The 11,545-nt window shown below is 36.3% G+C and overlaps 1 protein-coding gene across 1 annotated transcript in view; it reads left to right on the plus strand.

Annotated features, from left to right (window-relative positions):
- The first annotated feature begins 10,621 nt into the window (after positions 1-10,621).
- gtpbp4 (GTP binding protein 4) overlaps positions 10,622-11,545 on the plus strand; it is a 10,390-nt gene continuing 9,466 nt past the window's right edge. Inside the window, exon 1 of the mRNA XM_042429857.1 lies at positions 10,622-10,733. Within this exon, the coding sequence (XP_042285791.1) occupies positions 10,686-10,733 (48 nt within the window). The 5' untranslated portion in view covers positions 10,622-10,685. The remainder of the gene's footprint in view (positions 10,734-11,545) is intronic.

The raw sequence follows: 11,545 nt of genomic DNA on the forward strand, positions 1-11,545 counted from the left end.
TCCTCTCATTTATCCTCCTTGTATGTTGTCGTTATATTGGCCCTTATTTCCTTTATCCCACTCTTCCTGCCATTTCTTTTAATTTCCTTTTTGATTATATTTTTAACCTCAGCTTTGATATATTTTACTACCATACTTATTTCCTGCCCTCTTACTTCTGAATATTATTTGAGTTATGTCGACTACTATGTCTTGCCTTGTGTCTGACTGCATGTATTTAATACTTATTACAGCACTGCTGGAATAAGAACCTATCAAAAATTTGTTTGGTTTGATTTCTTCTATCCAGCTTAAAGCGAGTAGAGTAGCCACTGTTACAGCTGTATGTATTCCCTGTGCTGTTCGTCCTTTTTCCTCTTCTGTCTCTCGCTCCGCCCGGGTCAGTCCTAATTGAGGATCAGTCCTCAATGTGGTGCAACTGGCCCAGGAGAGGAAGTGTTTAAATGCTCCAGGCTCCTGTTGCAGGGACAGGCTTCTAGTTTGTGGACTGCGGGTCTTGCTGCCTCTCAGCCTGGGATTTTATTTAGTGTCTTGGTTGTTTTTATCTGTCTTTATGTTATGGTTTTGGTATTTTAAAAGGTGTTAGAGTTCTACTTTGTGTCAATGGTGGACTGTTAAGGGTTCGGCGTAACACCACTCTATTGTCCAATGTTTTAGTTGCATCTGTATATATTTAAACATATTCAGAATAATTTCCTTTGATGTATTTACTGAATTTTTTTTCTTTTTCCCTCTTTTGCAGCTTTAAATCGACTCTAACTTCTTCTAGAGTCCATGGTGGGACAATAGAGAACGGCTTAACATTTTATCAGCTGTTCCTCTCATTGAACTTATTCTCTATTGTCCAACTAAAACTGTTTGTCTGTCCTTTTTCCTTCTCTTGACATGGTTTTAATAAACTGAGCCGGATGATTCTTGTTATTTCTCCTTCAGTTTGGCCAATATGTTAATGCTAACTGTGTTCTTCTTATTTTCAAAGGCATTTCATCCATTTCCACCTGTAAAGCTGGTACTGGAGTTCATGACCGCACAGCACAGTCTCAAAACTTGATACTGGATTGTGTCAAACTTTTTAAATATTGTCTTTGACGCTGATTCATAGATTATACATCTATAATAAAGAACTGACCTGATTAAATCAATATATGTAGTTTTCAAAGCAGATCTATTTGCTTCTCACTCTCTGCCCCTCAAACATATAATAATATCCTACAATTCTTTCAATATGTGTTTTCCAAGTGAGCTTCTTCTCAAACCAAATTCCCAAATACTTGAAACAATCTATGTTTTCTAAGTTTTCTCCATATAGTTTATGATTGATTTGATTATCTATTTTCTTTTTCATAAAAAAAACCCCTTTACAACTGAAAATCTAAAACCTTGTTCCAGTGCTTCAACTTTCTCTATTGCTTGTTGTAACTTTTTTACTATGAACTCTGTATTTTGTCCCCTTTTCCACACAACACCATCATCTGCATACAATGAGACCCTGATACACTTATTTACATTGCTAAATATTTTACTTATCATATTTGAAAACAATATTGGACTTACTATACTACCTTGAGGAGTTGCATTTTCTACTAAATAATTCCCACTAAAATCTTTTTTTGTATTGTATTTATTTATGGGACAGTGTACATTTTTAACATGAATGATGCACTGTACCAGAGTTAGCTCAAAGCTAATTTATAACGGCGCAACAACAAACAGTACAAAGCAAAAAACACACAGAACACATTATACAAAATACAAAATACAAAATACAAAGCTACACACAACAGCACATCACATACACCCACAATGTCAATTAGAAATTAATAATGTAAACTTGTCAAATTAAAAGCAATGGTTATTCTTACTGAGATCATCCTATCAAGTTAAAATAACCTTTTAATACATCTATACATTTTTCCTCTTATTCTTGTTTGATGCAACTTGACTATTAATCCTTCTCTCCACATCATGTCATTTGCCTTTTCAACATTGAAAAATACCACAACTACACTCTCTTTGTTAACATGAGTTTTCCTATTGTGCTTCTTTCTTTTCTAAATCCACTTTGATAACATTTTAATTCTCCTTTGATTTCTAGATAATAAATCACCTTTCATTAATCATTTTTCCATGAGTTTTCTTACATGAGATGTTAGAGCTTCCGGTCTATAACTCTCTGCCGAGCTCGGATCTTTATCTGGTTTACAGATCGGAACAATTATGGATTCTTTGCACAACTTTAATAATACTTCTTTATTCCTATCACTAAGATTAATTAACATACAATAGCTTATTTGATCTTTCCTTTGAGTTGTCTTTCCAGATTTCTTTAACACATTATTCACTTCTGTCACTTCTTGAAAATATCATATTAATTGTATTTCCATGTTCCTTTACATCCTGCAGTGCTTCTGTTTCTTGCTATTGTTCATTCTTTCCTTCTTTTTTTCTTTATTACTCAAATTTTCTATCAAATGTACTTTAACAAAGGCCTGTGCCAATAATTCTGCTTTGTCCTTATTATCTATCATTATATTTCCATCATCCTTCATTATCGGATGTCCATATTCTTTCCTGTTACCAGACAATCTTTTAATCATACCCCATACTCTCTCTAATGGTGTGTTTCTACCTGATGAGTCACCTCTTTATTATATTCCTCACTCCAGCCTGCTTTCTCTTATAATTAATCAAAAACACAGTGGTTTTTTTTTCAAAACTTTGAAACTTTTTCCTTTTATTACCGCTTCTTTTGGGGATCAACTCTTTAGCTGCTCCTAATATAATTCTACTGATTAACTTACTGATTTATATTTAAATCCTTCAGGTTCCCCTCATTTGATATTTTAAACTTGCTCCAATCTACTTTCCTCAAATTTCCATCTCCTTTCTCTTTCATCCTGTTCTACATCACTTTCTATTCCTCTATATCATATATTAACAGATATTGGATGTATTTAATACCTTCCAACTACTTATTCCAGCCAAAGATTGTGATACCAGTGTGAGATCAGTTGCTGACTCTGCACACCTCATCAAATTCATCCTGGTGCCTGAACCATCATTTAACCACAGCAGCTCCTTTTTCATCCATTATCTCTTCTATAATTTCTCCATTTGAATCTTCTTGGTTCGCCCATATTATACCGTGTGCATTGACGTCTCCACACCAGATTACTTTCCCTCTCCAATGATCCAAAAATTGATTCTAATGTTTCTTTCTCTAATTGTTAGCATGGGTTATACAATTTTATTATTTATTTATGAATTCAATGTCCTTGTGGTTTCAATTTCAGTCTCTTCCACCAAAAAAATTCAGTAGAGGTGAGACAACAGTTGCTATGGTTAAATGAAAAAAAAAAAAAAAAAAAAAAATATATATATATATAGATAATAAACCTGTATGCTTGCCTCTATTTTTATTTAATCACATTTTTTTTGTGAATGATATATTGGATGTCAAGGGAGATTTTCTGACCTATGACTGTTTAATTTCAAAATATGGGGATATATGTACAAAGTATTGATATATGCAGCTATTGTCCACAATCCCTTCATTATGGAGAACTTTGATTAAAAACTCTGAGGATAATATAGATGTTTGTCGCCCTTGCATTAGTAATTACAAATGGTTGGGGAAGTGTAAAACTCTCTTCAAACATATTGGAAAGATGTGTTTGATACTCCTCTTCCTGTTGGTTAAACATTTTTAGATGTATTTACTCGTCATCTTACTCTACTTGTTTATGGGCCTTCCAGTTAAAATGTTTTATGAGATATTACCGACAAGAAAAATGCTTAAATTATGGAGAATAACTGAGGATAATATCTGTAGATTTTGTGGCGATGAGGAGGAGGATATTATGCATTTATTTTGTCCAGTTGTTGCATCCTTTTGGCAGCAGGCGGCAAATTGGTTATCTGAACAAGCAATCTTTTTACCTTTATTCCCTCTCAATATTATTTGGGGTTATCAAGATGGTAAAAATATGTTGTTGAATATTGTTGTGTTGCTTGGCAAGCTTTCTATATTTGATTCTCCAAAAAATCTGGTTTTGAGTTCCTTCATATTATTCTTTAAGACATAATTATTGAAGGAAGAGCAAAAAGCTCAGACATAAATAAATGGGAGATCTTGACAATATCAGAAACTTGGGATACAGAGCTGTCATTATTCTATGATATCATAAATTAATATTATCTGGCTTTTTAATTTAGTTCCTTCTATAGAATGATGTATTTACATATAGTATTTGACATGTATGTACATATATGTATGCTTATATATGTGTATGTCTGTTGTTTTTGTTTGTGTTGGTGATGTAAGTTATGTTATTGATTTGTGTGAGTTCTGTATATGTATTTTATATTTGTGTAAAATAAAAGGTTTGCTGTTGTTATATTTTACTCCTTGTCTGATAAATATCTCACACCCTCCGCCATTTCCACTGGTTCTATCTTTGTTTATGCTGGAATATCCTTTAATAATAAAATCTAGAGCTGGTTTAGCCATGTATCCTGTATGCAGATAACATCTGGTTTTGTTTTGAATGTATTGATATATCCTTTAAACTTTTTTCCATTTGCAATCAGACTTCTAGCATTGAAGTAAACATATGGTATAATTTGAGAACTTCTCTCTGAGGTCTCCTCTCCTTGACTAAGATCTGCATTTTTCCACAAGATAAGTCTTTCATGTTGAAGAACTTTGCTGCTGCCTTCACTATAATTTAGATTTTTTTCTGTTTTGGTCTTTGAGCAGAAACAGGACTGATCAGTCTGCTGTGATTCCTATTTGGCAGTTATGTGACAATCCTATCTCTGTGCTTGCTTCCTTACTTTGGATCATACTTTCATTTCTTTTTCCATTATCAATGATCTTCACTGCCTCTGCATGCATTACTCTCTGTTCTGTTTTCTCATTATTCATTCTCCATAGGCTGCTGTGTGAATTCCTCTGCGGCTGCAACATTTTACTCCCACATTCTCCACAAGCATGTTCTCCTCCACATCTTCCACATCTCTGCTTTCCCTCACAAACGTCAGCAGTGTGGCCATATGTCTGACATTTCAAGCATCTGGGGGGAGGAGGAACCAACAAGTCCTCCAAATTAAACAACCACATAGGTCGTTTGTACCTGCACACCAGAACGACCCATTGGAGCATAATATGCCGCTTTCCAAAACCGTTACAAAATAATTATGTTTAATGATGTGACAACGCTGTGGTGAAGGTCTGGTTAGGTTTAGGCACAAAAACCCCTCGGTCAGAGTTAGGGAAAGATCATGGTTCGTATTGAAATATTAACTTGAAATGCGGTTACTACTTCCTTAAAGTTAGGCACCCTTCGTCTTCATGGCAACAGTAAACACCACATTGTTTTTTTTTTTTTAAATGTCCCGACTTGTGTTTTTCGCCATCTGATCTAGCCCAACCTGCCTCCTCCCAACAAGGGAGTCATTTTATATAGACGTCATCTGAAGTGCCAATCCAATCGCCAGAACAAAACATTGGCATTGTACGTTTCTTCAAACCAGGGATACGTTCAATGTCTACGTTTCAATGTTGGCCATTATCTGTTGAATACTGATGTTTTATGGTGTGAAAATGCTGTGGTTAAGGTCTGGTTAGGTTTAGGCACAAAAACCACCTGGTTAGGGTTAGGAAAAGACCATGGTTTGGGTTAAAATTAAGTAAAAAATAAAATAAAAATGGCTGAAAATGTCCCAACGTTACGCTAAAAACACCCAGTTTTGTCAGTTGAAACGGGAAATGGGCATTGGTTTCGAGGTGGTCTCGAACCGTGCTCTCTGCTGATTTCCATCTTTCCGCCAACAAACTTGCTAACCATCCACTGACCCCTCCTCCTTTATAAGAAAGTCAGCTCACATAGATGTCATGTGAACTACGTCACTTTAGAAATGTTGATATGATACGCTTTGTTGAAATGTTAATATGCTACGTATTACGCGTGTTGAAACGTATCTGTGGTTTGCAGAAACATACAATGCCAACGTTTTATTCTGGCGATCAGGCTGGAACTGCATCACATCTCCGGGTCATAACTACTACGGCCGCTAGATAGCATCTGTCATTCAAATGTAACTAGAGGTCATTCTTGGCGACTGAATTTACGACCTACAGGGTCGTTTTTCTCGGGAGGACAGAACATATGCTCTTACATGAAAGCTCATATATCCAACCATCACCTTTCCAGGAAGAACTTCATCTTTGAATTCCAGCAATACTGATGGACTGTCAACGGTTTCAGCGTTCCTGAATGGCTGCAGTCGTCTACTTCCTGTTATCATTCCTCTTTTAAGCATTTTTTTCTGTTCTTCCAAGTTTTCTCCTAGGAGAATTCCTGATATCACTCGCCTAATGCTGCTTCTATCACCAACTGTTCTTCTTTATGCTATTTCTTTCTTACATATTGTTTTAAGTTTAAGCACCTTATTTCTCTATTGAGCATTTCCACACTTCATCAACAAACCACCATCTCTTAACACCTTAACCATTTCAATACCCCCAAGTGCTTTCCTTAATCCATTTGTTAAGGCAATCAGACTTACAGACAGTGTTTCATGTCCTGCTTTGAATTTAAGAATGATCTTAAACTCTTCCAGCATTAGTTGTTTTTTTTACTTAGATCATGTCTTTCCTCAACATCTTCAAGTACCTGTTTGCCTGACAGCGTCACCGGGTTACTGTTCTTGTCCATTCAAGATCCATATCTTCATCCTCAGACATCCCACCACCACTACTACTTGCCATTCTGATCCAGTTACAATCCAGATTATGCCAAAACCACCAATGACGTTCCCATCAGCTGCTCTGCAGAAGAGCCCTTTATGATCCCTTCAGATAAAACTCAAGAAAGACATTGATGTAACCTCAGGAGGTTTGTCATCAAGGCGAACAGTCAGAGAAGATCGCTTGATAGAAATTCACATCATGTTTTTTAAGATTACAAAGGATGGGTATAGAAGTGCAGTTTTGTTGGGTCCCTGCTCATATGGGTGTTAAAGGGAATGAACAAGCAGATTCAGAGAGTTTGCAGTCTTGAAGCATGTTGGTTGACTTTTATAATATTTAACCAAAACCAAAATCTTCACCTAAACTTTAAGTTCTCCTTCAGTCAAAATGTGTTTTTCTTCTTGTTCCTACAGTTGAATGTTTGAGCTTCACTGTGCTGAATGATGAATGTGCAGAGCTTGACGCTAGAAGGCTGTTTTCACATTGATCTGCTAAAAGTGGAAAGTTTCTCTGTGTTCATTGAAAACCTGATTATAAGGGGGCGGGCCTATGAGCATGATTTGTGACATCACAAATAGTTTGGAGCCAATCGTGGTCCAGACGTTTGCGGATGACACCACCCTCATTGGGCTCTGTAGGGGATAAGACCGCCAAGAGGGGGGAAGTTGACCATCTGGTGACTTGGTGAAACTAGAGCTCAGTGCTCTACAGGCAGCGGAGGTGGTTTTGGATTTCAGAAGGAACGCAGCCCCACCCATCCCCTTCACCCTGTATGACCCCCCCAGTGGAGTCCTTCTGCTTCCTGGGAACCATCATCAACCAGGACTTCAAGTGGGAGCAGAACATCAGCGGCCTCACCAAGAAGGCTCAGCAGAGGATGTACTTCCTGCGGCAGCTGAAGAGGTTCAATCTGCCAAAGTCAATGATGGTGCACTTCTACACCGCCATCACTGAGTCCATCCTCACCTCCTCCATCACCGTCTGGTACACGGCTGCAACCTCCAGGGACGAGGGCAGACTGCAACATATCATCATTGGTGCTGAGAGGGTGATCAGCTGCAACCCACCATCCCACCGGGATCTGCACGCTTCAAGGACACTACTAAGGCCAGCAGGAAAGATCATGGCCGACCCCGGACATAAACTTTGTGAAATGCTCCCCTCTGGCGAGAGGCTGCGGTCTTGACATTATTCCCATCTGCAGCCGGCTTCGTCAACAAGGTCTGGGACCCCCTACACACTATTATTAAAAATGTATCCTGTACATACATCTCATTCTCTTCTATTTAATATTTAAAATTTAACCTGTTGCTGCTCCTCTCACCAGACTACATCTTATATTTTACATTTTTCTTCTATTGTAAATTCTTTTTTATATTATTTAAGATGTCTTAGTTTTGTGCATATATATAACGGCCGCGCGCCACAACAACAGCATGAAAATTTCCTTGCATGTAATCTGATTACCTGCTTGGCAATAACTCTGATTGGTAAGTGGGCGGCACAAATAAAGCTGGGATACTCTCCTGTTGGCAGAGTGAGCGCTCTTCGTTTTTTCGCTATCTCTGGTGCAGCATTGAACCGGGAGCTCCCGCCCCTCCCCCCTCCTTCTCCTCCCTCGCGCTCACAGCAGGCCGTTCTGATTGGTCGAGACTCGCAGTGGGCGCACGCGGACCCACTCGTGATCGGCGGGGGTGGGTGTGGCCTAGAGGCAGCGGCGCCCGCTGATTGGTCGTTTCTCGCTCGCCGCGGATCATAACAAATATGGAGTAGATTTGACTGTTCCGGGTTGACAGGAAACGCGAGTTAAGCATATTAGGCTAAAATTGCATTATTAGAGCTGATTGTACATAAATATTTTCCTTTTAACACATTATTAACCCCAATGTTCAATTTATTCCTGCTTAATAGCTCAAAAACGAACTTAACATTGTTTTATCACCTTGTTTCTTCATAACTTCTTAACGTTTGGAACTTAAAATGGATCAGAAATTTACATATTAAATTAAAGTTGACTGTCAGAGAGGGACCAGTCATATATGTTTTATGTTTAATGGTAATTTTATTTAATCATTATGTTTTCGGTTTTCTTCTTTGTTTTTACTGCTGTTTTTATTTAATTTCTTGTTGAGATTTGTGTGTGTTTTAAAAGGAGTTTTTTTCTTTTACATTTTGTGTATTTGTATAAAAGCTCATATAGTTCATCAGATCAGTAGTTCATATAGTTCATATATATATATATATATATATATATATATATATATATATATATATATATATACAAATGGGAACATTTAAAAACTCAAGTCGACTTTTAAAGAAGAATCAGTCATGTATGTTTTATGTTTTATGATAATTTTATTGTATCACTGTGTTTTTTGCTGTTTATATGTATTTTCTTGTTGAATTTAGTTTCCCCCCCCTGCCTTTAAATATTAGACATGCTGGCTGAGTGGACAGTTTTAAACAACAACTCAAAACTTATTTCTGTAATCCAGCATTTGTCTGTTTTAATCTTTCATTATTTTCTCTCATTTTTATTTAATGATTTTTTAAATTTTTTCTTGTTCATGATTGTAACTATTTTATGTGCACTGTCTTCTCTTTCTTTCCAAAGAAACTGTATAAATGCTATTTCATAAATAGGAACACTCGTTCTTATTTTCTTTCTCCCTCCTTGTGTTTGGTCTTAAACTTTGTGTTTTTTTCACTTGCTGCTGAATTATGAAGCACTTTGAGCTGCATTCTGTGCACAGACAGTGCTATATATTTAAAATTCATTCATTCATTCATTCTGCTGTTTTTATGTATTTTTCTGCCTGTCTCAGTGACCTAAATACATTTTTATGCTACCTATAATATTTATATTGGGTTATTTACTATTTTGTAAAAAAAAAAAATCATAAAATAAACATTTTTTAATGAATAGTTTGTGTAATTTTGTTGTTGTATAAAATAAATATGATATTTTACACTTCTAAACACCTACAATGTAATTTGGTTACTATGTGCCATTTTGGACTTGAAATGGCCATATTAGGATCTGTCTGGACATAGCCTAGGAAAAAACAATGCACACTGATCAATTGTAGTGCTTTCTTCACCAAACTTGAACACTGACCAGTATTTGTCCACCCTTGTGACTGTGGCTCCCTTGTGTTTGTAGCTTGTTGTTTATACTCTGATTTATTACTATTGCTTTTACTATTTTAAATATTTCTCTTTTTTCTCCTTACTGCATTGTTGAGGAGCTGAAACCTAAGATTTACTCTCTCATACAATGTAATGAGATGTAGTAATAAAGAAACTTGAATTTGAAAGAAATGTTTGAATATTTGTGTTTTTCTTTTTTTTTATTGAGACAAATAATATATACAACATACAACATTGACAAGTCATGACCAAAAGTAATCCACCTCAACAAATACCACACATACACATATATAATACACACACACACCCACCCACATACATCCATACAAATAGTGCAATACACAATAAAACACACTAACCCTAACCTTAACCACTGACCCTAAAATCAGCTTTTCCCTAATTGGGAAAACAGACAATTAACTTGTCTTTAACCTGAAATTTGTCCCCGAAAATAGCCTTTGACAGACAGACACACATACACACACACACACACACAAATCAGAATACGTACAGAGGAAGGTGAACAGGCCTAAACAAATAAAAGACAAATAAATGGATAATAATAATAATAATAATAATAATAATAATAATAATAATAATAATAATAATAATAATAATAATAATAATAATAATAATGTGTTTTTGTTGATGCTATGTCTGTGTTGGGTCACCAGGGGGCGATGTGTTAAAAACTCGTTTTCAGTCTCTCTTCCGGTTTACGGAACGAGGATCTTTCCTTTCCCTGTGCCGTCAACGGGCAACAACGTGTCCCGACAAAATGGCACTTTATAATTTCAAGAAGATTATGGTGGTTCCCACCGCCAAGGTGAGTTTTATTCCACGTCTTCAACGATTTAAACGCTTGTTGTTTCTTCCGGTTGGTTTTTCAGCTGACAGCGACGGTAGAAAAGAGAAAAAAACACGTGAAGGAAAACACGTGCTGGACTGTAGCTGGTCTCCATCTAAATATAACGTGACATAGTTATTGATTTATTATAGCAGAAAAACAGACGAAACTGTGTATTTGTCCACTGAGTCAGAAAAGTCTTGGTCGGTAAAGAAATGACATAAGTGAATATATTTCACGTACCAAACTCCTTTCGAAAATCTTGAAGTTTAATCCGCGTTTCTCACCTGTTTCTCGTCTGTCCGTCCATTTAAACACCACGTTGCGGTTGTGGGAACTCAAGATAAAGTGCTGCTATGTGAATTGCATGTATGCCGAAATTACCACAAGACACTAATGATTGTGGGAAGTAAAACGTGACTTTATTAAAACGTGTTTGCAATTGCTTACAAACGAGCATGTATTAAAGTTGCAGGTTTGCTAATGAGGTTCAGTGAGACTGTCGCAAATCTGTGTATTTGAGATTTGAGGGACAGAAACACAGAAAAACAGCATGTTATTGTCAAAAAAATGTAAAGGAAACAGTTCCAGTGAATGGGATATTAGTAATCATCATTTTAAACAAAAAAAATCATAGTTTTAATAGCTACACGATGGTAGAAACACTTAATTTAAGTTGATGTGTAAATAATGTCAAATAATCTTGTCAAGAACCCATTGTTGTTGACCTTCTTGTGTTCAATAGGTTTAAATCTGTTCAAATAATTACTTCAAGATAGTTCTGGTAATGT

Source organism: Thunnus maccoyii, chromosome 12 (genome assembly GCF_910596095.1).
Source record: "Thunnus maccoyii chromosome 12, fThuMac1.1, whole genome shotgun sequence".
Classification (NCBI taxonomy): domain Eukaryota; kingdom Metazoa; phylum Chordata; class Actinopteri; order Scombriformes; family Scombridae; genus Thunnus; species Thunnus maccoyii.